Consider the following 25,793-nt stretch of genomic DNA (forward strand, 5'->3'; position numbering starts at 1 on the left):
CCTTTTCACTGCCCCTCGTTTCACCCGAGTCCATTGGCTCACAATCGCTGCCATTGCAGATCTTCTCATTTTTTTTCAATCACACTGTTTTTCCTCATGTCTCCTCCCCAGAGTGTTTTTCACACAGTGGCAAACTGCAGTGACATAGGCAGTGCCTGCTCTGTGTCCTAGAGCAGAGGGGATGATGAGTTCCTGTCTCAGCTCCTTTTTCCTGAGCCACAGCCACAGAAGACACATACCTGAACTAAAAGGTAAAGTCTGCAATTTCACTGTTGAGCTACCCCTGTACCTAAAGTACCTCCAGGACTAGCTTAATACTGCTGCTGAGCTCTAATTAATGGGATGTTAATTATTACAGCTTAGCTTTCCCAAAAAGTGGAAAAACAGAAAAAAAACCCCTCTGACCAACATATTTTTGAATGCATTATGCTGTTATTTTTAGGTTAATTGCCATTTTTTTTTCTCCAAAAATTTTGAAGAAGAGAAATTGGTGCTCAATGATTAAATTCTCTCTTCAGTGCTTGCCACCTACTTGAGCTTTTTGTAAAGGTGCTCTTGAACCCTCACTGCTACTACTTCTAAGCGAGCTACACTTAAGTATCAATAACAGAAATATGTTAGTTTAATTAGTCATGGAGCTTTGGAAAGAAACAGAACAGAGAATGCCTAGGGAAAGGAGAAAACAAAGAACAGTAGAGGAGATTAATATAGATAACCAGAGTGGAAGAAGTAACAAATATATTCACCAGCAGCAGGAGAGGATGCAAGCTACATTTCTGCTTCCATTCAAGAAGTCTTGTAGAACTGGGCCAAGTGCTGAGTCTCTGGCCACATGGCTTATACAGCAGCTCCACTGTGGAGCTGTAGGACAGCAAAGAGAGTAGAGAGTCTTTTTGTAGAGGGTCTTCAGCAATGCTAGGCAGAGTCTCTGAACTGGAGTCTTTTTTCCTCTCTTGCTCCTTTTTTTTCTGTTTCCTCCTCCTTCCTGGTTTAAAACTGTCTGTAGGCTGAGGCCATATAAACTTCTTGTTTCCAGAGCATCCTGCAGCAAGTTATGCCAGAGGTCTACTATCTGTTGGTGAGGAACCACCTCTTTTTGCACATTTTGACTTGGACTTCATTAGCTTCATTTCATTACTTTTTTTTTTTTTTCTTTTTTCTTTTTTCTTTTTTCTTTTTTTTTTTTTTTCTTTTTTTTTTTTTCCTGGAAGAGACAGCAAAGAGTTATTCCCTATCAAATGTTTTCCACAAGCAGACATTAATGGTATCTGGCTGAGACTTCGTTTCAAGTTTCATCTTCTGCTGCCTCAGGACCTTTTCACTTCCAAATAGTAACTGTATTTACTTAGTTACCTTGATGAATAAAATACCAGGATTTTAGGAGGCTTGTGCGGCTCTCAACAACCAGAACTGCAGGAATGTAGGAGTGTGGACACTGCTGGGCCAGCCAGCAGCAGTAATATTAACAAGTCCTTGGTGGTCTTCAGATAACCTCAAGCCAAAGGGAGGAACCGTACTCCCTGTTTACATAAAACTTGGAGAAACTGGGTAAGAAACAGTCGTGCTTGCTCCTGACCCTCATGTGAGAAGTCCATGAGTAAAAGAGTGTGTGACCTTTACCTTGGTAAGAGACTTAAGTAACACAGGAACGTTCTAAAGAGTGATTGTTGTCTCCTGGTTCTCCTCCTGACTTTTGATGCTTTTCACCTAATGTTCAGAGGCAGGGAGATTACTGCTTGGCAGTTACAAGGACAAGGCTTTTTAAACTGCAGTTTCACACTGCTAAAATGAGCAGCTCTTCCTTAAAGGGATGCTCCTGCCCCTTCCTCTCTTCTCTGTTCAGTGCTAACCCTTGTTTTTATCCCACTACAAGCTGGTTTTCATGGAGTTAAACCTTCAGAAGTCTGCTTGCTGCCTTTTTCAGTTTAGCTTTGTGTACCAGCTCAGTCTGCAGACAGGAGAGTCCTGGTGTTGACAGGAACAGAACTGCTTGTTCCCATGGCACCTGTTAAAGCGCTGTAACTCATCATGAAATTAGCGCTGTTAAATGTTAAACGGCACATCTGAATGTTTCTTCCTCAGCAGGCAAAGGTTATGATCCACAGGGATAATCACAAGCATTGTCATTCCTTGCTCAAAGTCCTCCCTGTACTGCAGATTTTCCTGTCTGTGCACCATCCTGGCTTTTCTCACAGACACTGCAGAACGGAAATGTGCGTCTTTGGAACCCAGGAGAGAAGCTGACAGTGCCCTTGCCAAACCTTTAGCTACATGGCAGCCTTTCTCTTTACTGCGTGCAGCAGAAATAGCTTTCCCATTTTTGGGACTCTTCTTGCTGTTGCAGTTTGAGGAGTGTGTGTGTGGGCAGTCATATAAAGCTATGATGTCATCAGCACCATCCCGTGCTGCATTGTTCCAGGGAAATACGTGTCAGTGACTAAGCATAAATAGAGAAATTTATCCCAGAGAGATCATTGATAACAGACCCTGGGTATCACAAAGATGGCCCACAAAAGGAAGGGGTAGGGGGTGGAACTCGGGTGACAAGTCACGAAAATACTATTAAAAGGATCATACAGTAATTATCAAAATGCATCAAAAGAGGCAGCCTGGTGCAGCTGTACCTGCTGGCTTTTTGTGTAAAGTCAACTGACCCAGCAGTGCACGAATGTGGCAAGGAGGGTCACAGGGCTGCAGCCTCTGTACTGCAAAACTAGTGGGTGTATCTTCAACTTCCAGATGTCTTCTTCATTTCAAATACCCCTTGGGATAACCTCTGGCCTTTACTGCAACCACCTTTTAGAAGCCAAGCTTCTAAATTCTGCAGAGATATGTAAAACGGAGGCAAAGCTCATCTCTCTATCTTGTCGTTACACATTTGGTTTCAAATGAGGGATTTAAGCAGATCAAGACCTCCTTATATATTTTCCTCCTCTCATTCTTTGCTCATCAGGAGCCAGAAACGCCTGACGCAAGCCTTTGCCCGAGCAGCACAGGTTTTAGCCTGTTGTGCAGTGGAGGAGCAGAAGAGCCGCGATGGTTGTGTTGTGTTCACCCCTCAGCACAGCTTTCCCGGCCTTGTTTACCCGCGGGCCGCCCCATCATGGCTGCCAGCCGCGGGGCGCCGGCGCGGCCCCGGCCCCGGCCGGGAATCCCTGGGGAGGGGCGTGGCCGCCGCCTCCGCCAATCGCCGCGCGGGGCGGCGCTGACGCGCGGGGCCGCCTCCATTTCGCGGTGCACCGCCCGTGTTGCGCAGTAGTCGGACCCGTCTGTCGCCCGAGTAGGACGTGTCCGCCCGGCCTCCGACCGTCTCCGTCTGCCGCACCGCAGCGAGAAACCGTTCGGCTCGACCTGCACCGAGACCCACAGCTCAGGTTCGTAAAACCTCTGGGGGCTTCCCCGCACAGCGAGCGGGGCGAAGCGCAGCATAGCGTGTGCGGGGCGGGGCGCTTCTGCTGTGTGCCCAGCCGGCCCGCGGGCGCCCGGCCGGCGTTGTCGCCGCTCGGTTCCGCTCCGTGCGGGCCGCGGCGGGGTCGGTGTCGCAGGCGGGTGCGGCGCGGCCGCCATTTTGTGCCAGAGCGATGGCGTTTGCTTTTCTTCCTCGGCTCGGCGGGGGCGGGGCTAGCTGGGCGGGGAGGCAGATGGGCGGGGCCGAGGGCTGAGAGCTGGGCTCCTATTGGCGGGGGCTGAGGCGGTGTCCGCCCGGCGCCTTCCCATTGGCCCGTGGCGGGGGTGGGGTCGGTGGCGCACTGCGGCAGCGGCGGGCGGTGCTGAGTCACCCGGCGGGGCCTGACGCGCCTGTCCCTGTCCTTGCAGTGCCCCCCACACACAGCCATGAGCGGCTGCCGCGTCTTCATCGGGAGGCTGAACCCGGCCGCCAGGGAGAAGGATGTGGAGAGGTTCTTCAAGGGCTACGGCCGCATCCGCGACATCGACCTGAAGCGGGGCTTCGGATTCGTGGTGAGTGTGCCCCTTCTCCCTTCCCCACCCCCTTAGTGCTCACCCGCGTTTGAGGTTTACGAAACTTCTTAGAAAGAAAATCCATTAACGCGCCCATCGAGGCACAGCACTTGACAAAGAAGCATTTGCTTGTTCGTTGGAATGTAATTGCTCGATTTTGTTGTCTTGGTTTGGCAGGAGTTTGAGGATCCGAGGGATGCAGATGATGCTGTCTATGAATTGGATGGAAAAGAGCTTTGCAGTGAAAGGTGAGGTATCCTGTTCCATGGCTATACAAGCTTGACGCTCTAAAATAAAAGTCAATATTAATTTGAATTATGTTATCAGTACTGGTCAAACTATTTATTTTTGTCTTGAGAACTGTAACTGTACATAAAAAAAGAAATAGCTAAAGACGTGTTTTGCTATGTTTTTTCCTGTTCCAGGGTGACCATTGAGCATGCCCGAGCACGCTCCAGGGGCAGAGGCAGAGGGAGGTACTCTGACCGGTTCAGTAGCCGCCGCCCGCGCAGTGACAGGAGGTACGTGCTGCTCTCAGCCAGTGCAGTGGCCTCATCCCAGAGCTGAGCTGGAATGAGCTATTAAAACGTGTTGTTTGCCTTTTAAGTCGTTTGGTGTGGCAGCAGGATAGTGAAGATTACAGAACTTCTCAGATATGCCTGTCATCCTTAGCGCTCCCTCCCCTAAGTACTTAATGCCTGCCCTAGGTTGCTCAGGCCGTTGTGTAGCTCAGGTTGCAGTACTAATAATGATATGCTGATACCTGTTCCTGGTACAGCCTTTGTTAATATCAAGATGGTTATATTTTATTTACTAACAGAAGTCTGAATTACTTATTTCAAAACAGAAATGCCCCACCTCTAAGAACAGAAAATCGCCTCATAGTGGAAAATTTGTCTTCCCGAGTCAGCTGGCAGGTTTGTTGAAACATGATTAACTTTTTTGACTTCATTTAATGGGTATGTTATGTAATGTAATTGTTTTGTTAAATAATTAATTAAATTAAAGCCTGATTTATTAAAATGTTTATGTAATTAATACGATTTTTAGTAACGTAACTTAAATATTTTGAATGAAAGCTAGTTAACGTTAATTCATAATAATAATACATTTATATGTTTGAGGATATATATTTATTTTTTTTCTTGTTTTTAAAATCCATTTTAACCACATATTAAACCCTTTATTTGCCAGCCTATCTGTGTCGTTGGCCTTATGACGAGGAGTGCCTGTGGGTTATCCTAATCGTTCTGTCTTGGTCACTCTTGGTCGGGCCTGGTTGACTTTCCAGTCAGCTCCTACAATGTCACTTGGCCACCTCTAGATCTGTGTTTGCCGGTCTAGACGTAATCGATGCACTCCTTAAAGTGCCACATTGCAGCGGTCCCAGAGCGTTAACGAGATCTGATTCCTAAGTTGAGAGCTGTTCCTCCTGTAACGCTTCCGAATAACGAGGTCCTGGTCGAAAAGAGTTGAAAGATTGGAAATTAGGTGGTCGTTGGAATCCTGATCGCAGTAAAGTGGTCCTTGGTGACATCAAGCATAGAGAATGTCTGGATCCATCCATAGTCTCCTGATAGGGAGGGCAGTGCGATTAATGGCTTCCATCGACTGGGTAGTGTTCGGCAAGTGGGTGGCGAAGAGCCAGTCGGGCATATGTCATGACGGTATCTCCGGTCGCTTAATGCAGTTTGCTGCTTGGCTAGCCTAGGGAAATGTTAATAAAGGTAAAGTAAACTATATTTTTAATGACATATGGGGCACAAAATAATTGGTGTTATGTAAATGTAATTCTCTATTCGTATAAGACTTGTAATGTAAATGGAGACTGAAATAGTCCAAAAAAATATATGGGTTGTATTTCAAAGTCGATCCAGTATATATAAAAATGTGCTTTTTTATTTCTTTTTCTCTCTCTCTTTCTTTCTCTTTGTTATTTAATCTATAAAATCACTTTAGACTAATATTTACCTTAATGTTAAGACCCTTTATTAGCATTTTGCTTAAAGCAATATGCTTTTCTCATTTATTTCGTGCCCTGATACAGATTGTGCTACAGATAATGCAATTTTGATAGAATATAAGTATGGCAGTTGCCATGTTTGTGATTTGTCTAACAGCTTCTCTTTCAGTAGTCATAAGTTTCTTTTGTTTGCTTTAAACTACTTTTATATAGGTAAGCGTTAATTTCACTTCTTTGCATAACATAAATGGTCTTGTGTTAGGATCTCAAAGACTTCATGAGACAAGCCGGGGAAGTAACCTTTGCAGACGCACACAGACCTAAGTTAAATGAAGGGTAAGCCTATCAAGTGACCTGTAGAGTAACTGGTATATGTAATATTTGGGGAGGGAAGCTGACCACTTTCAGTGTCAGCAGCTGTTGATGGCTTTATTTAGCTACCCTTTAAAAAATGCATGTGGGAAATATTTGAGGAGGGGAATTTTTCATGCTTCAGTGGTGACAAGGGATAATTACACTGAGCAGTGTAGGTTTTGGAGTTTTGCTTGTTTTTTTCCTAGTGTAAATTTTGCTTGTATTGGTAACTGCAACTTCTAATAGTGAGCTTTATGTTGGTTTTTTTCCCCCCTATAGGGTGGTTGAATTTGCCTCTTACAGTGATTTAAAGAATGCTATCGAAAAGCTTTCTGGTAAAGAAATTAATGGAAGGAAAATCAAACTAATTGAAGGCAGCAAAAGGCACAGGTATGGATTTCTACTCTCCTAAATAACACTCAAACATTGACTGAGCAGCTTTGCAGTCAGTGAGGAGGCAGCCGAGCTGGGGAGCCGTGGGTTGCCTGGTTCCAGCCGAGCCCGCGCAGTTCCGTGGCCGACACTGACACTGATGAGCGCTCTCCTCTCGGTTCCCTCCCCAGTAGGTCCCGGAGCAGGTCCCGGTCGCGCAGCAGGAGCTCCTCCGGGTCTCGCAGCCGCTCTCGGTCCCGCAGCCGCAAATCCTACAGCCGCTCAAGGAGTAGGAGCCACAGCAAGTCACGATCAGTTAGCAGATCTCCACTGCCAAACAAGAGCCAGAAACGTGGTTCTTCCAGCAGATCCAAATCCCCGTCATCCGTAGATCGGCAGAGGTCTAGATCGAGGTCCAGATCTGTTGACAGTGGCAACTGAACTATAAATAACTTGCCCTGGGGGCCCTTTTTTAAACCATACTTGCTAAAATTTGTGGTAAGTATGTGACTTTCTGTGGGGAAGGGTTTGGATGGGGAGGGGGGAGGAAAGGGAACTTTGTAGATGTGGACCATGGTGGGAAGGGTTATTGACTAATTGTATTAAATGTTTTTTGATAACCCTTTTCTTGCTCACATTTTTGTGAATGTCTGAAGTGTATAGTTTGTGTATATCGGCAGAGCTCTTTATAACTAAAGCAGACAAATTTTTTTGTACTCTAAAGTCATCTGAACACTTAATTCTCAGTATATTCAACTGTGAATAGCAGCTCAAAAACATTAGTTTAATATCTCAGACTAACAGCTGTAGGCATCTAAGAGCTCTATATGTGCTGTACATAAAGCTTTATTTCAGAGGGTATTTTTTTGTGCTTTCGAGACATTGTTTCAGCTATAGGTCAGCAGATGAAGTGCTGGTCGGTACTGGTAATAAAAACTTTATTTTAAAATATTTTCATTTGATATAACTTGCACTACACTAAGAAAATGCCCATTTCACTGCCCTGTGGTAATAATATTCTATAAAGCACTCTTATTTCTTGATACCTAAGACTGAAATTGCTCAAATAAAGTATAAAGAAACATTTCTGCTTCTAGTTTGTTTCTTGGTGTTAATAAAGTGGTTGTGTTAAAATGTTTCTTAAAGATGGAGCTGTGGCACAGTGGTAACTCTTCTGGGCAGGGGTGAGAATTAGCATCCTTTTAAATATATGTTGTGATGTCCTTGGATGTCTATGTTCTGAAATAAGAACATGGATAATCGGGCTGTCACAGTTCATAGCAAAAAGTGGAGTGGATGAGTCATTTAGCTTTTAATCACTTAGAATAATAAGTGTGGAATGTTAAAGACAGATGTAGTCAGCATACTTCATTAGTGTATTTGTGCATGTTCATATGAGAACACTGAGGTGTAGATAAACCATTTTTGTAAGCGTTAGTTCTCATTCTAGGGGAAGAGTGATTTTTAAGTCGGTACATGGGGGTAATGCAGCAATAGTACAGTGAAATTTTGTGTTCCGGTGTTTGTGCCTTCCAGTGGCAGCAGTCCTCTACAATCCCTGTATTTCTCAAGCCCGCACCACAAGAGAATTAAGGAATTTATTTTTAAAATAATGTGTTTTTTATAAAGTGCTTTACAGAGCTATTGTAGTAATCTGTCAAGACCTTTAAAAAGATCTCTGTAGCCTAGGCTGGGCTTTGGATAGATTGTAGGAAGGGCAAGGCAGTTCCTCTTGGAGAAAGGTCTGACCTTGTAGGAGGTCAGGGGTTTGGCCTCTGCTGCCCTTTGTCCCTGCTGCACAGTTCTTGGGTGCCAAGCTAAGGCGGGAGGAGGAGCTCTTGAACTCTGTGGGTCTGTCTGTTGAGGTGGCAGTGTTTTGGGCTGCCAGGCTCTCCTGAGAGCAGGCATTGAGAGAGGGGGTAGGATGCAGTTACCTGGATTATTACCAGTCAGCTTTGAGGAATGGGAGGCTTCATTTCCAGAGCCTTAGTCTTGCAGATGCTGGATCACCCCAGGAGGTGTGGAGCAAAGGGCCTCTGACTTGCAGGGGTAAAGGCAGCACTCAGACTCAACAGGGTGGAAGGTCAGCTGTGTTGAGATCTGGAGTCACTTGATCTTCCTAACTTGGATAATGATGGGCATCTCTGTCCAAGTGGGACTTGGCTTCTACTGGAACCCAGGTGGCTGAAGGCACTTAATGTGATGAAAGGGATCATAGGCTTCTCTCAAGCTGAATGTGAAATACCTGCTCTATGAAGAGTGGTTCTGAATTCTGTTTCTAGACCACACCACTTACTTGCCTTGCAAGCAGCAGGAGCAGGTGTCTGCCTTTTCCCAGGGTAACTGGCTATTGCAGTGATGACCTTCCTGTTAAACTCCCAGGCTTTGCAGTATGGAGGCTTATCTTGATTTCTGGCCTAAAATTATTAAGTGTAGTTTCTGGGTACGAACCTGTTTATTCTTAATTAAGATGAACTACTTAGGGTTACAAGGCATAGTCTGGACATTGGAGATGTTGGTGCTAGTCTTTCCTGGTACTGTGTGTCTAGTGTGACCATACCTAGGTGGTGTCTAGAACAGGTGTGGTGTTGAGTTCACTGACTGCTACAAAAGAAGGCACATTTAAGGTTTATCTGGTTTTGGAGGTAGAGCTTGCTGGGCCTACACTCAGCATACAAGGGCAGTTTGTGTAGCCATGATGATGGTTTGTGTGGCCTGTGCTGCGGGGGATCAGTGGTACCCCATGGTCCCCGTTGGAGGATGGAAGGAACCAACAGCCCATGGGCTGCTTGGCTGTGCATTGGATCTCACTGGCTTCTGCATGGAGAAACTTCATGCAGCTCATTCTGGGTCTCTTAGAGAATTTACGTTAATCTGCAGTGATGTCGTCAGGATCTGCTTCCATTATGTGCCAGCAGGACAGTTACAGGTAAGTGAAATTAAGAAAGGGAACTGATGTAGGCAGTGATTTTCTTACAGGTAGAACTGGGACCGTCACTTGGCATGTGCTTCAGCTGTCCCAAAGGTTTGTCACAATGACTTTGAAGTCACTGAAAGTCTTCTTTCTGGGCTGACAGAGTGAGGCACAGTCTGCAGCAAGGTCTTTGGGGAATAACTCTGGGTGCTGATGGCTCTGTGGCTGCTGTGAAATGAGGAGTTTGACAGAACAGCTGGAGACCTATGAGCTGTCTGCAGAAGGTAGAGCTTGGAGAGTTGTGCTAGGAACTGCTGCAGAATCCATATATTTTCCTGGTTTTCCACTATTTCTGCAATGTCTTGACACTGATTTAATTTCTTGAGTGCTAAATGTGTTCACACCTGCAGAGATAATTTTTGCTGCATCTGAAGAACGAGAAAAATGTGAGACTAGGTAATTCTGAAACCAGGTTAGGGGAAGATTGTGACAGCTACAACCAGAATTACTGAGTCATTTAAAACAGGAGGAAAGAACTTGGGATTTCTGCCAAAAGTCTGAAGCCATTTTGTTTCCAGTCATCTGTGACCTGGAGGCTGGAATACAGCCCTTTTGTTAGAGTAATCCTGCCAGCACCTGCATGTCTGTTTCCAGTATCAACTGCTTTGCTCTGAACATGCTTCCAAGGATCCAAATGAGTGGGGTTTTTTTCCCCCATCAAGTTACCCTCCAGCATAGCTGTAAAATGTGGTGGTAAAGTGATCCTGAAGCAGTTACTCTGCTGCATGTCTCTCCAGACAGTGGAGAAAAGCTGGACTGGCAGCATCAGAGGGGTGATGGGTAGAGGATCTCATTCAGCAGTGCATCCTTTGGCCATCTGTGCAGTCAGCTGAGCTTTGGAATTAGAGACCTGCTGGAGTCGGAGAAGAGTCTATTTCACATCTATACCAGTATTTTATATACTTTAAAATGAAATTTCAATCTCTTTATGTACTTTTCTAGCAAAAGATCCAAATGTTTCCTTTGTTTGGCTGCAGTATTTGGCAGTTCTGTCCTCTCAGGAAATCATTTAACACCTTGAAGCATTAAAGCATACGTAATGTTTTTGTGTAGTTTTAGCCACATGCAAGCACCCCTGTTCTTTGAAAGTACTTAGTGCAAGTCATGGCTTTGGCAGGGTGTCCACTGTGGCTTAAAGCACTACACTGTGAAAACCTGAGCACTGCTAGTTTTGATAGTATGTAGCTGTATGAAACATCCTGCTGATGCAAGAAGTCCGTTGACTTTCTAAGGTCTTCAGTTAGCTCTGAATTTTTGACTCTGATTTGAATTTAACGTGTTGGGTATGTAATCTCTAGTTAAAGAGCAACTGGATTCTGCCTTTATAAAGCAGCGATTCATCGGTAGTTACATTGTAAGCATGTATGGCTTAGCGTGGAAAATACAAGAAATAAAGGAGCCAAGCTATACTTGCCATTGGCTTGCTGCTTTACTCTGTCGTGGATCCAAAAGACCAGGATGAGCAAAAATCCTTCTCCAAGCTGGAACAGCAGGTAGAGTAGTGGGAAGAAGTACAGGGGGCCAATGATCTCTGGGGTGAAGGTGACCTTGAGGATAGCTGAACAAAGCTGTATATTCTGGCAGCCAGTTTCCATATACACTGTCCGCCTGCACCTGAAGGAGAAAAAGTTAAATAGATTTAAAAGTTAAACAGATTTATCACAGATTTAAATTGCTTTCAAACAGCTAAAACAGAACCCTGCCCACCTTGCCTGTTGCTAACAGCTGCTCTGTTAGGAACAATACTGCAATCCCTAGAAGGTTTTGCCTCCTGCTCCCTTTGCAATGGGCAGAGACAGATCATGTTACAAATGTGAACTTCGTTCATAATGGTATTGGAGGCCTTGTGTCCTGGTCTGGACTCTGCAGCTTCTTGCAGGGAAGTAATCTGAGGTGGTAAGAGCCCAACATATGAAGGTATAAAATAGGACTAGCAGGATTCCTACCTGGTTTAGGTAGGATGAGGGAAAAAAGGAGGAGCAGGTTTTATACGCCAGGTTTTCATTCTAAATTCCTGGGGCTGCAGCTGACAATGCACTGACTGGTTTGGGGTAGTAATTGGCTGGAAAATAATTGTGTCACCTGGGGTTTGAGCTCTGTTGCTATTTCTCAGTTTTTTAGGCTTGGGTTGTTTTTTTCTTTTGTGCTAATAATTCTTTTCCCCCAGCTTCATCACCAAGAGCAGAGGTTGGTAATATATTTAGCAGGTCACTAGTGACCTTAAGCCAAAACCATCCATGTTTTTGAGTGAAGCTTCCATGGTGATGAAGTGTCTGTGTCAAAAAAACCCTGCTTAGCTATTCCTCCCTTCTCAGCTAAGCCAAGCAGGGGTTAAAGTAATTTCCCTTCCCACTCAAGGTATGGGAGTCACTGGCTTAGGACCAGCTTGTATTGTGTCTGGTTGTATTCCTAGGTCCTATTTTGGGTGAATGAGGTCAGTGTTCTAGAGGTATGTTTCTAAAATCCATGTTGTCACTATTGCTTTGCAAAGCAGAGCTGCCATTCCTCTCTGTTTCTGATGAGAGGGAGAGGGGAGGGAGATGTGGGAGAGCATACTGGCCATCAAGCTTGAAGGCTGCAGAGACAGCATAGCCCAGCAGGAATCCAGTAAGGGGCATTAAGCCAGAACTTCCCAGGAGAGATGGTGAAAAGACAACCATGATACAGCTTCCCATATTGGCCACGGATGGAACAATTATAGCAGCAGATGACCGTACAAGCATAATCATTTCTGCCTAAAATAAAAGTGATTGAGATGTGGACAAGAGAGAGATCCCTGTCAAAATGCGCCTCAGCTGTGTCAGAAGCAGCTGTACCCAGTTCTCTGTCCATCATGTGAAGTACACTGAGGATGTAAGTGCCTTTCATGGACATAAATGTTATCTGTAATCAACAAGAGACCATTCAGGGCTATTACCGAGAGAGACCTTAAATAACCAAATACCAATACTTTCTAGTCTGTATGCAAAATGCCTGGTCTTGCTGCACAAGCTGCTTGGTCCAGGTCCCTTTGTGGCTCTAGTCCACCCCAGGCATGTGCTGAGGAAATAACTTTACTCACAGGTAGAGCCTAGTGGAGTTCAATGGTGTATGTGGTTGTCTAGATGTCTGTTTTGCTGTTTAAATGCCTGATGTATAAAGGAGACAGGGACATGGTTCCAGGCATAAGTGGGCACTTGGTGATACAGTGGCTTCTGTTGGATAGGTGTCTCAATGACTTCAGCAGCTGTTGAAACAGAAATCTGCATTTGGAGCAATCAGCTGTGAACCCCATTCACTTTGAAAATATCCTGTGCAGTTTGTGTATCTTCTGCTCTGATCCTCCACTTCTTCCAGCATCCACCCTCACAATGAGACAGCTGGTGAGAGCAAGAGGGAGACAGCTTAAGGTGGGCAGAGAAGACAGGTAAAGATGAGCACTTCATACAAAGGAAGATGAACCAGAGTTCCTCCCATTCACAAGATACTGCTGAGACCAGTACTTGAAAACACAATGCATCAGGGGTACTTTGTTTTTAATGACATTATAAAATACTTCTGGCCATAGATAAAGCTTTTGATAGCAAGGTCTAGGAAGACATTATTATGTGGATGAGTAATTTATCTGGTAAACTCTTGGGCACTTTCATGTCTCTTTTTGTGATGTGTTAAGTCTGACACTGTCTAGAATTTTTTCAGTTGTATATGCCCCCTGTCCCTGGGGGTAACAGGGGATGTGCACCTGCCATGCTGGGGAATGGCATGTTACCTGCCTTGCCCTCAAGTGCCATATTTCCTGATCCCTCAGCAGGTTTTGCCTCCATTTAAGGCATTTACTGCCTTCAGATTGACCTGAGCCATCCCCTAGGCCAAGGCAGGGACACCAGAAACAGACAGAGCTGAGCATGTTAAGCTAGAGCAAAATGGATGCAGTTAGCACCAGTGGATGTGGCTGGAGGGAGTTCGGCAGATGACTCTCTGCTCCGTCCTCTCCTGGCTGAGCTTGGTGAGCAATGGTACCCTTCAGTCCTCCTGCTTCAAGAAAATCCCCCTTGGTAAAATCCTGTCCTCTGCTTGCAGGATATAAAGCTTGGGTCTAAAAGAGCCTTGCAGACAGGGAAGTTGTTATTTGATAGTTGTACTAATAGGACTGGAGAAGGGATTTTAACCAGGGAGATTTGCTGCAGTGTGGCTGAGCTCTAATTCCTTTGCTGAAGGGTATTATGATGCTGCAGTTGCATGTCCATTGCTTCTATTTATCTGGGAGCTCAGCAGGCTCAGCCTCTGCAGCCCTATTGCTCTGGAAACATTGCTGGAGGCAGGCAGGAATGTCAGAGCAGTTCTCTGTGTTCCTCCCCACTTGCACTTTCCTGCTAGTTGTCCATTGTTCAAGCACTACTGCTGCTTCCCAGTAGCTAATGGAGGAAACACCACAGAAGCCAAGGAAAAGACTAGTTGAAGAAAGTAGAATAAATTAGGATCATTATTCCACCCTGGTTCATTCTTGGACATTGTTATTTAACATGGGCACCAGAGCTGGAGGAGTTCGCAATTAAGTGTGGCCAAAGAGCTGTATCTCAGCCCTAAAGCTCCTGCACCCTGCGGCAGGACCTGGGAGGTGGGATTGCTGCAGGGATGGATGGTGGAGGAAGGAGCTCCCATTGCAGAATGCAGTGGGGCCAGGGCGTTGCAGCCTTGGCTCAGAGGATGCGTTTGCCTTGCAGAAGCTGTCTGTTCCATCCCCGGGCAAAGCGTGCCTTTTCCTTCCTTCAGCCACTTGCTGGAAGGGCTCAGTTCCTGGACGGTGAATTTCCCTCTGCTCGCTCCTGCTGCGCTGCCCGGCCGCCGCCGCTGGGGGGCAGTGCTGGCCTGCTCACGCCGCCTGTGCCCGGTCACCGCGCCCCAAAGTCACCGCGTCCCAAAGGATGGGCGGAGTTAACGTTCTTCACTTGCAGGAGAAGAGAGCTGGACTCATTTCCTTGCTTAGCATCCTGCTGTAAGACACAGGCATGCCAATTTCTGCCACTTCCACCATCCTGCTAAAGCTCTGTTACTGCCTGCCTGGACTGAGCTATTGGCCTTTCTGCATGGTGCAGATGTGCCACAAAAATTGCAAAAGGGCTGTTGAAAACCCTTTGCTTACTTGTGTACTTTACCCATCTGCCATCTTTGGCAGCTCCTAGGCCCATGTAGGCTGAGGTCTGCCTAGAACAGCAGCCTCTGGGTGGCTGGATCCCAGTTTGGGTGCCAAACATATTCCTATTCCTCATGAATGTTTTGCTGAGCTTCTGGGCTGGTGGAAATCTCGTGTATTAGGCACTGCTGTGTTATTGGTATTCCTGTGGTCAGCCCCTGTGACTGGGGCTTGTCCAGGCACCCAGGCAATGGTGAGCCAAACCCAGCAGTGCAGTGCTTTTGTCTTGCTTTAATTAATTAGAGTAGGACACAATTATTAGCAGCATGTTTTTGTTTCCATTTGTTCATTCTGACAGCAACCAAAGGAAGCCATTATCTCTGCAAGAGGATGTTTCAGCAAGTGTTATGGTAAATAAAGCTAACAAGATCAGTGCAAAGGAGAGGATCACATTCTCTTAAGGACAGCAATCGATAATCAGGCTGTTACATGCCAAATCCTTTCAAGAGGCACACTAACGAGTTCACACTCAGATCAGCCTTTAATCTTGGAGGATCACTGACCTCTTTACTGGCTGATATATTTCCCACAGTCTACCTGCTCTGTAACACAGGGTCTCCCTGTAAGACATGTGGCAGTTCTTTCAGCGCCTTGGACACAAAGAAAATAAGTTAATGGCACCCACCTGCCCCTTCTGGCCAAGACATTTCTGTATGGATTAGGCTGAAGATGGAAGCCCAGGTCTGGGCTGACACTGTATAATGTTTCACAGCCTTCTCTGCTCCACCAGCAGCAGCAACCATGGCTGAGCACAGCACAGGGTCCTAGAAACTGTGTGCTCCTCTGGCCCCTAAGGCAGGGACTGCAGCCTCAGTTTTAACTTTCCTGCAGTGCTTGGCTGCAAGCAACATTATTATTACAAGCAAAATTACACTGAAGACCTGTTCTTCATGCTGACAAATAAAATACCTAGGCAATGTGATGTTGGTTAAAACACCTTAACTTTTTTTTTTTTTTTTGCAACCCTAGAAAAAAATGATGGGATGTATACTGCAGGATGTTCATTCTTGAGACCTCCAGTGTTTTCTATACTCCTCATTTTAGTGTAAGTCTTTTGATCTTTGCTGTTTGGTGCAAAGATGTGGGTATTAGGTGAGATACTCAATTTTATTTTATATAAAAACAAGTTTGTAGCCCTCCGTGACTCACAGAAAAGTTTGAAAATGTGATCTAAACTTCAGGAAACCAGAGTGCAAGTCGGCAAAGCTCAAATGTTTATAATTTTCTTTAAAAAACAAAACAAACAAACAAAAAAAAACCCCACCAAAACAAACAAAAAAAAAAACCCACCAGAACAAAATGCCTCGCAGTTTTAAAGCTGTGATTCTCCGGAGCCTGACAAAATTGCCTGCATCTGATAATTTTTGAGTATGTGGGGTTGGCAGTGCTGGAAAGGATGCTTTTCTCTCCCCAGATAATGTTTTGCCAGGAATTCTAATTACCAGCCTTAACTGTTTCTGCACCTTTTTCTCGGCCAGCCTCTCCTGCAGCTGAGGAGCCTCCCCCATCCCTGGGGGCTTGGAAGGGCAGCCAGAGGTGGTCACAATGGCCAAAATTGCCCCAGTGGCAGAGGCTGGGCTGCCCTGCCTGGTTGTGTCTGGCCATGTCCTTCAGATCTGCCAGGCAGCAAAGCCTCTCCAAGGTCCAGGGAACTCCCCAGGGGCAGCAGCCCTTGGTTCCTTGTCCTCCTCTCAGGGTGCATGAACAGCTTAGCCTGGAGGATTGTCTCCCACCTGCAAAGCTTGCTGTAAGGATGTGCTCTTCCTTGAGGACTCATGAAGGGCAGGGGCTCTTTCCTCCAGGGGCTTGTTTGCACGGCTGGTGACTCCTGTGAGCAGGGCCCCAGTGTGTCCCTGTTCTCAGCAGGGCACAGAAAGGCACGGTGCCTTCCTGGAAATCCTGCAGGGATACAGCGACACTGCTGGGCTCTTCCCTCTGCTTCTCCCTTCCTGAGCCACCTCCCTTGGGCACTGCTCTTTCATATTTTTAGAAAGCACAGCTGATGTTTTTCAGCGCTGGCTTTGCATGTCAGCAGCCATTGCACAATGAGCTCTCAGGGGCCGTTTATTTCACAAGCAAGGGTCGTACCCTGCGACAGCATTTTCTGTCACCTCCTCGAGAGTGCTCTGGACTCCAGTTGCTTCAAAATGGCAGCTATTGTTCAGTGTCCCATGCCCTGCTTGAAATCAGGCCTCCTCCAGACACGTTTCAATAGCTCTTCTCTCTGATCTGTCTATCCCCATGTGCTTTCAGGAGGAGTGGGGAAGGGCTCATTCCTATTTCAGGGACCAATGCATCCACATGCTGTAAGCAGCCCCTTTCTCTGCCTCCCAGCTTTCTGAGGTAGTCCTAATTTAATCTAGCATGAGCCCATTGCAGAGCTGGGAGATCTGGAGCCCATGCTCACTATACCAAGGTCTGTGCCCATCCTTTACAGAATGATCCCTGCAAATAGGGAAGCTATGATCTGAATTTATAAAAAATAAAATATCAGCCATCTGGATAAAGGAGGGCAACAATGAGCGGTAGTGCTTTGTCTTACAGCTAGAGGGTGACCATGGAGACTGGGGGAGCCATTTATTGCCTTTGGTAAGAGAATTGGCAAGACAAGTAGAAAACTTCAGAGGCTACGGTCTGGCTAGGCAAAGTCTGGCTGCCCTCCCTCACTGGCCGGGCTTGGGGATTCTGTATGTTAATATGGTGCACCCGTATTAACATTTTATTTCCATAATTTCCCACAAAAATATCTTATTACAGAGAGCTTGTTTCTCTACCCCTCTATTTTAAGCATCTGTGGGTCATGTGGGTCCTATGAAACCAACCTTAGCTAAACCATGCTATCTCTAACTAATCTTTCAGGGCTCTGACTGTTTACACATTTTCCCAGCTGGACTGAGTGCCCTTCCAAATTGTCAGCCTGATGCCACCCACACTGATTTATATTCCCTGAGAAATACAATTGTAACTATTTCAATTACAAGACACCTCAAAACCATAAATGTCTCCAAAGTTGTGAACAATGCCCCAGTCTGGGACCACAATAATCCTGCCTCCCTAAATTTTTCCTATTATATTTTCCTGAATTTTCCTGCATCTGATACTTCAGCTGGAATTATGTATTCCATTCCATATGTATTTCCAGCATGTGTACATCTGCATGGCACACTATCTGCTTCCCCTGACATGATGCCCATACTTCCAGACTATAGCAGGACTTCTTACTTCCACTAAGGCTTCTCCCTTGGCAAATGCTTCCTTTAGTTTGTCCTATTCCTCCCTGTATTTGCTCATTCACTTTGAAAATAAGTGCTCCATAACCCAGGATATTATTCATGTTTGGGGGTTTGCCAGCAAAGAGGGCATAATTCTTGCAGGTTCTTGGGACAATGTGCTTTATTTCAGGCACAAGCAAACCCGTTGCACTTAGCACGTGCAGCACTGCATTCATCTACAGAGGTATATAAAGGGTAATGATAATGTTGCCCAGAAGGCTAACACATCAAAGGCCAAGGAGCAGTTAAAATGTATTATGAGCTGTTGGCAGTGATTGTGGGGGGTATTCGTGTGTTGCTGATTTGGATGGCCCGAGTAAATGAAAACCCTCTGGATTAATTGGTACACCAAAGGGATTTGGAGGAAAATGGAGGCTGATGGAAAATGACAAACAAGGGAAAACACAGATAGCTGGGTGTGCTGACCTGCAGTGGGGCACTGCTGATTAACTTGCAGTTCCCTACTGTGGCCTGGAAAGCCAGGCAGAGCTGGGGGTGCTCTGCCTGCAGCTCACTCAGCACTCTGGTGGGAGCAGACAGAGCCCCACAGGCAGCATCTGCAGTGCTGCTATTTCAGCACAGCCAAGTGGGCAGTTAGAGGTGAGACTTACCAGGTGTCTTGTGACACCTGGACACCACAGCACAAGAGTTTAATTACTCTTAATGATGTGGGGTGTTGTGGGAGGGAGAAGAGATTGTGTGGTGCCTGGTGCCACAGAGCAACTGGGTAACTTCAAAATGGATTTGCACAGAGTCTGCTGGCTGAATCAGATTACAACCAGAATTGAATGATACACTCCCATCTTTAGCTAGGATACCCATATTCCAAGTGCTATTTTGTGGTTTATTATTAATGCTTCAATTTCACATAAATGGCCTCTAACCTAAGTGTTACACTGGCAGCCAGACAAACTCCAACTGTACCAGCTCACTCAAAAGCTAATTGAGCAGGTGTAGCAGGAGCACTCAACACAGCACCAGGTAAGTCATGCCTTTGCAGATCACCTGCCTAGGGGTTGGGGCAGGAATCCTTGTGCTGAGGATAGAGGGCAACCAGGGATCTTTCATATGTCCACACTGGGGCTGCAAAAGAGGGTCCTTTTCTTCTTTCTGATCAGCAGCTGTGTTCACCAGTGGGTTTCTAAAAGAATTGTGCCAAAGCCAACCTGCCGCAACTTGTGCTGGTATCAGTGATCTCCCATCTGGACACCACATGGCTCATCCTGCCAAGTATTTCCTCTGTCTTGTCATGGTCTGACCTACCCATCATTGACTCTGGTACAGACACTTTTTTACTGCTAGTCTTGACTAGACACCTCCAGTATGGGTGGTTTTCTGTTCTATTCTACCAGTTCCTTCTGCAGCTCAGGAGTTTGTTTCATTCCTGTATTCAACTCTGCATATTTCTCTCTTGCAGACTTGAGGAATCCTTGTCATGGGAAGAAAAGCACAGAGGGTGATATGCTTCGGTCACCTGGTGATTTACAAGGTCTCTTTCTTCTCTCATTATCATTTCAGTGCATGGAAAAGAGGAAGCAAGAGGCTGCTCTAACTGGCAGGTTCTCCCAACCACGTGTCCTTCTGGCAGCTATGTCGGTATGATGGGGATTGAAGGTAAAACAACACAATTCCAGAGGGATCTTTCTCTGTCCTTTTCCTAAATATAGTTATAAAAAAAAATAGTTGAGTAAAGTTAGCAGAAAGACAGAGAAGGAAAGTGCATTGCTGGATGCACATCTAGGATTGTTCCTCTCCCCAAGACCTTGACCAAGTCTGTCAGGCTCCCGTCTTGTCTCCCAGCTCATTGTCACAAATTATTTAAAACATGGCCCAGCTCTGCAGCCTGTGTCACTATCCCTCCCACTGTCCTTCTGCTGGCAATCTCCTCTCTGTGGGTGTCACAGGAAAAAATCTTCCCTTCTGCTTGTGTCTGGGGGCATTGTAGCAGGGTGGGAGAACACATTTTTAAAATAGTGAGGCCATTAGAAGGAGCATCACCAACTCTTTTCTGACATGATTCTGAAACATTTCTTGCTTTTCTCTAAATGCAAGACATATATAAAGAATCTGTTTTTAGTCTTGAAGCTGAAGGCAAGCATCAATTTTAAAATCTATTTTTAAAGCAAATAGCATTGTAATTTGTAATGTTAAACTAAAGTTCTCCAAGTGCTCTCACCCTTGGAAAAAAGAGAACACTTCATTTTTTGGTGACTAATGATGAAGTGTTTTCTAAAGGTGACTGAACATAGCACAAAGAGTCCTAAATATATTTATTAGCTTATCAAATGTAATTAATTGAACTTGGTTGCTAATGGCTATGACTTTGCAAGTGAAAAGCACTTTTGGTTAGCTAGACAATTTCTTATCAAAGAACAAAAATCCAGCATTAAAACATATGCAGCTTACTGAATAATCATGTTATTTGTCAGACAAGCAGAAGTATCATCACTGAAGTGCTCCCAAATGCCAAATTGGGTAATATACATAATTAGGGCCCATTTGATTAGATATGTGCCCATGGCAACAGCCAACTCAAGATCCATATATTAGTACAGTCTTGAAATAATCTTCAAGGGGGATGATGGCAACATCTGAAGCTTCACTGGGGAGAGTTTTGGAACATAACCTACACACCAATTTTCTCTGATCCTGTGGTTATTCTTTATCTTATTATCTTCTATTTTTGAAACAATGAATACCTTGGTTCTCAAAGGTGATATACTGCTTCCACAAAGTGTCAGTACACTTTTGTCTCTACAAGGAAGATGTCTTACTCATCTTCATCACATTATAAAGCCCAAAACCTTCCTATATTTAGGGATGAAACTCAGCAATTGGCAAGGCTGCTGCAAGCTGTTTCTAGGAGGTGGCAACAATCATCACCTGGAAGGCAGCCCATCTCAGATCCACTCTCCTCTTGCAGCCTGAGACAGCCCTATTGGATAGGATGGATAAAGTCTTCTGCATGTTCTTTTAGGCTTTTGCAGAAGCCTTGTGAAGAAACTTCAAGGTCACAGCAAGAAACTGATTTTGCATCAGATATAAGCCTGTACGCCCTGAGCTACTGCCAACCCACAGGGAATGAGTCTAGAGGGTACTGTTTGGGCAACAGTGGAATGCAAGAGAGTGTTGAGCTGTAGATGCAATATGAATTGTCCCTGCAGTTTATTTTTACACGCTTAGAGATGAAAGAGATTGGAAGTGTTGGAGAGAACCAGAGAATTAGCAGAATGAATTATTATTATGCTTTATTTATACATGAGAGAAATATATCTCCTGGTGTAACACTGTATGTCCAGGGATGATGACAGGTGCTGCTTTTGCAGAAATGCCAGGTGGGAGATATTTAAAAGAAGGTTTTTTCCCTCAGTTAGGAAGATACCAAGATACAGAGAATTCCCCCAGGTGAAGGTACCAGGGAAAGACTGGTCTATAGCAGGGAAACCGAGACAATGGGTGCTGACAGTCTGGCAGGAGAGGAGCATGGAGTCTCAGTCCTGGCCAGTTTGGTTCAGAGGGCTAAGGTGTATGTGGCTAATCTGGTCATGTCAGCTTCCCCCCAGTGCAAGAGAGCTACAGGGGACCCCTCACAGTGTCCTCACCTCATAGGAACAAGACAGGACCTGGCACCAGGGGACTCAGAAGATAAGTCATGGATTGGATGTCAACACTGAAAGACTGTGAACAATAAATGTACAAAGATATTTTAGAATGTCTTTTAGCTTTTTGAAAGAAGAAGGCTATCCTAAGAAAATGGGAAACAGAACAGCTAAAAAGCTTTGGCGGGCAGAGAGGAAGGGGGAGGGGGCAGAAAGCATAGGGAAGGTTTTATTCCCTGGTTTAGCTGTTACTTGGCACAGAGAACTCCTGGGAGCACTTTCTCTAAGGGGCCAGTGACACAGCCAGCCATATTTGTAGCCCTCAGCTGGACAACAAGAACACTGTAGGAGTGTCCATACAAAGTCACCAAACTGTTACTGAATGCAGCATTAGGATTACACTTACTGAGGTGAAAGTAGATACGTGGATCCAACTTGGGCATGCAGTGCAAGATTAGGAGCATGTCATCTTTCTCCATATCAGCATGTTCTTAACTATGCTCAGGGGAGAGGATCCTCAGCAATATAAATTAACATCACAGGTCAAATTATACTGAATCTCTGAAATTCCTATACCCTTCCCTCTTTTCTTTAAGTATGTGCTGCTTTTAACACTTGTTCCCAAAACAGAAGATTATTCAAACCAGTTTCTTGTTATTCATATCAGCACCAAACCATGAGGTCTGAAATTAGTCAGACCAAACCCTGGGTCAGCCCTGAAGGAGAGCAGGACTCTAAACTGGGTTGTGCGTGAACCCTGTGGTGATGGTAGTGATGGCTGTGCCAGCCCTAAAACCCCTGTTTTTAAGGTATCTTGCAGACAGCCACCATCTGTGTTTGACAGTGCACTTGTACTGGATATCCCAGGCACATGGGACCTCCTACAAACTGAAGGGCATTCTCTGGTCATGGGGCTGGAGGCCTGGCAGCTCTTTGGTGGTGAAACCAGCTCTGAGAGAGACCTGGGGGTGCCACTGAAAGGCATGGTGGATGTGCTGTGTGTGGGAGTGAGAGTGCTCACACACACATGCATGTATAGGCAGTATTGGACCCTCCTGTGATAAATGACTCTAAGTACAGCTTTGTGAAATTTTGAATTTCTGTTTTTCAGAACAGAACAAACTGGGGCAGAAAATAGGAAAAATTGTTTCCTGGAATTATAACAGTCATGTTCACAAATGTTTCTGTGTTCTGTTTTGACTTTTTTTTGGATCAAAGTGAAGCATTTTGACATTTCTGAGGTAGGAATGTTTTGTTTCAATTTGTTGAACTGACATGAAATGTTTCATTTCAAGTCTGCTTAACATTAAACTAGGCAGTGCCTTTCCTTGGGTTTGGGTCCCATTCTGTCCTCTGGGCTGTGCTCCCTGGGAGCTCTGCCCGGCTCCCATAAAGTTTGAGCAAGGTCCATGTTGTTCTCAGTGAATACTCAGCCACAAGCCCCCTGTACAGGGAAAAAAAAAAAAAAAAAAAAAAAAAAAAAGGCCTTTTCGGGAAAGTTCTTTTCCATGCTGAACTCAACTGAAATGAAAAAATTCATGGCAGTTGGAGCAAAGTGTTCAGTTCCAGTTCACTGTGACAAAACATCATTTCTTGTCAGCAGCACCCCTGTCTTCCCAAAGGCACTTTTTGTGTTACAGAAACTGTTTTCCAATTAAAAAAGATCTCCTAATGAGTGCCCTCTAGGTGTTGATGTGATCTACACCAACAAGCTCCAGAAGGTCTGCAGGCCAGACCCTTGAATGTAATGGAGGAGCTGTCCTTTGGTGTTGGTTGAGCAGATTTCCCAACAAGCTAAAGACTCTAAAAACCCTGCTTGGGGGCCAGCTGGGGCTGGGGTTCTCCCCAAGAGAAGTGAGGGGGCTGCAATAGGGACAGGAGTGTTTCCTGAGAATTCAGCAGACTCGGCTCTTTTCTGCAGGTGGCTCTGAGGTCTTCCTGGGATTTCTGATGTAATTTACGTAAAAGTCAGTTCAGAAGTTGCTTTGGTTCATTTTCAACAGCTCTTTATGGGATGAAGCAGGCAAGTGGGGTTTTTAGGGTCTTTAAAACTACTGACTGTGAGGGATAATTGAGCTCCTTGCCCTCCCCCTTTCCTGGGCAACAGCTTCAAAAGATCTCTGATTTTGCTCACCAATCAAGCAATCTCATTTGCAAAACAACTGCAAGGGCTCTGCAAAAGCAGAAGGACAGCTCCTTTGTTAAATAGTGCCTTTTGGTGACACAAAGGAATCATAAAGGTGATGGAGCTGCAGACTGGACAGCCATGTTTCCTGGACTATGCAGGCTGGCTTCCCTCCCCCTCCCAGCTGTAATTTCAGACCCCGAATCTAAAGATTATGCAAGGCTCAAGTCCAGTGAGAACAAGGTGCACTGCAACTATTCTTGCTCCAAAAATTATTCCTGGCTTTGCTTTGAAATCTGAACCACGGTTAATTTCTCTCCCCCTTCCCCCCCCCCCCCCCCCATCTGTTTCCTCTCCTCTTTCATGTACCTATTTGCATAGACTGTCATCGTTAGAATTTCCATTAAAATTGAAAGCCTCCTTCCTGCATGTCACCTCTCGCAGCCCCCTTCCGCTTGCCCTGCGTGACTTTTGGAGGGCTGGAGAGCAAAGGTCCTGTGCTAGCAGCGCCTCCCCAGCCCTGCCTTCCCCCTGCCCTCAGTCCTGCTCCTCCGTTGCTATAGGAACATCCATCAACTTGGGAGTGCCAGAGAAAAAGAACAGAGAGTTATCTTAATTATTTAATGATTGATTAATATATGTTTATAGAGCACTTCAAAACAGCGCATAATTTTGTGAATTGTTTATTAACTGGGCAAGTGGTATAATTGGCTGAATGTCCTCCACTCCCATTGTTTCAATGGGAGGAAAGGGCGGTATGCAGCTTGCAGGTTTTGTAACTGTTATATTACTAAGAGTACTAGTAGTTCTGCTTTAGGAGAATAATTTAAATTACGAGCCTTCACCTCAAGTTTTTGTAGGCAGGGCTGCTCTCAACACCTGCCACTAAGGTTACTCAAACACCTCCATTATAAAGACCTATGTTCAGCTGCTCTTTGGCAAGTTTCACCCACCTGGAAAGAAGGATTGAGCTTAATTCTAAAGGCTGAATAAGAAGAGGAGGTGGAAAGTGTTTGCAGCTGGTGGTGAAACATGGTTGGCTGGTACAGGTACTTCAGCTGCACCACTCTGCCGAGTGATGGTATTTTTGCCAGAAGGCGGTGGAGGCCTTTTGCTAAAATTTGTGTGCTCTGTGCCTGTAGTAACAGGTTGGAAAGACTGTGTAGGCAGGCTCTGTCAGCTGATGAGGAAGGATGGGATGAGGAGCATGGTGCTGGTGTTGTGGTGTACAGCCGTGTTCCCACATCCAGCTGGGGATGCCAGCTAGATCAGTATCTGTTGCCCGTGCTGGTTGTAAATCCTGAGCTCTACCCAGCCTGACCCAGGTAACCTGCTGAAGCCAGCCTGCCTCTGCTTTCTCCAGCCCTCAGGGCCTTCTTCAGGTCTGACTTTCCCTGGTGCCTCCCTGGTGCTCTCTGACTTCTTCCCTCTCCGGATAACAAGCTGCGACTCTTGCACAGAGGGATGCCAAGTAAATGTAGACTGGGCACCTGAAGAGCTCTGTGTCAGTAAGCATGGCAGAGTCTGGGACATGCAACACACACTGCCATGCATGCTTGAGAACTAACACTTGCAGTCAGCATGGTTTTGGTGTGAGCTGTTGTGCATCTTGGAGACTTGTAGGGCTGGTACACCCTTGGTCCTTGGAGATGAGGCAGGAGGTGAGACAGAATACAGGCAGCTGATGAAAGCTGGTGCTCCCTGCCTGACTCAGCCAGGTTTCTTACCTGAATCAGGCCTGCAAGACATGGCTGCTGTGGTGGAGGATGATTGGGAGGGTATAATTCTAGCTGATGCTCTTGGAGGGGCTGTTTTGCCCAGGTTCTTGGTACGAAGCACTGAAGACCTGTGATGCCATGGGATCATGGGTTGATTAGGTGTGTGATGTGCACAGCTCTTAGTTTTTAAGAGGAAGTACAAAATGAATGAGACTTGCTAAATGAAACAAATTTGTCCTGGATTCACATTGGTATTTAGGAAGTATCAAAATCTTTTTAATGG

At 45.5% G+C, this 25,793-nt stretch overlaps 2 protein-coding genes across 4 annotated transcripts; one reads left to right on the top strand and one right to left on the bottom strand.

Moving 5' to 3' along the window:
• Window positions 1-3,222: 3,222 nt before the first annotated feature.
• On the top strand, window positions 3,223-7,733 carry SRSF5 (serine and arginine rich splicing factor 5). Of its 3 annotated transcripts, none has more exons than XM_083863327.1 (8): window positions 3,223-3,374; window positions 3,817-3,960; window positions 4,138-4,208; window positions 4,386-4,481; window positions 4,808-4,877; window positions 6,186-6,259; window positions 6,557-6,667; window positions 6,844-7,733. In XM_083863327.1, the coding sequence occupies exons 2-8, from the start codon at window positions 3,835-3,837 to the stop codon at window positions 7,088-7,090; spliced, it is 795 nt and encodes a 264-aa protein (XP_083719453.1). In that variant the 5' UTR covers window positions 3,223-3,374; window positions 3,817-3,834; the 3' UTR covers window positions 7,091-7,733. The 3 variants fall into 3 exon arrangements, with proteins under 3 accessions (XP_083719453.1, XP_083719454.1, XP_083719452.1); XM_083863326.1 differs by having other exon boundaries at window positions 3,224-3,374; window positions 6,841-7,733; XM_083863328.1 differs by lacking the exons at window positions 6,557-6,667; window positions 6,844-7,733 and having other exon boundaries at window positions 5,155-6,201.
• Window positions 7,734-9,680: 1,947 nt separating this feature from the next.
• On the bottom strand, window positions 9,681-16,304 carry SLC10A1 (solute carrier family 10 member 1; the record flags this gene model as incomplete). Its single annotated transcript, XM_083862604.1, has 4 exons — window positions 9,681-9,991; window positions 11,038-11,237; window positions 12,180-12,358; window positions 16,239-16,304. 4 exons carry the CDS (start codon window positions 16,302-16,304, stop codon window positions 9,828-9,830), a joined length of 609 nt encoding a protein of 202 aa, XP_083718730.1. The 3' UTR covers window positions 9,681-9,827.
• Between the last annotated feature and the right edge of the window lie 9,489 nt (window positions 16,305-25,793).

The sequence above is a fragment of the Zosterops lateralis genome (genome assembly GCF_965231275.1).
Source record: "Zosterops lateralis genome assembly, chromosome: 6".
Classification (NCBI taxonomy): domain Eukaryota; kingdom Metazoa; phylum Chordata; class Aves; order Passeriformes; family Zosteropidae; genus Zosterops; species Zosterops lateralis.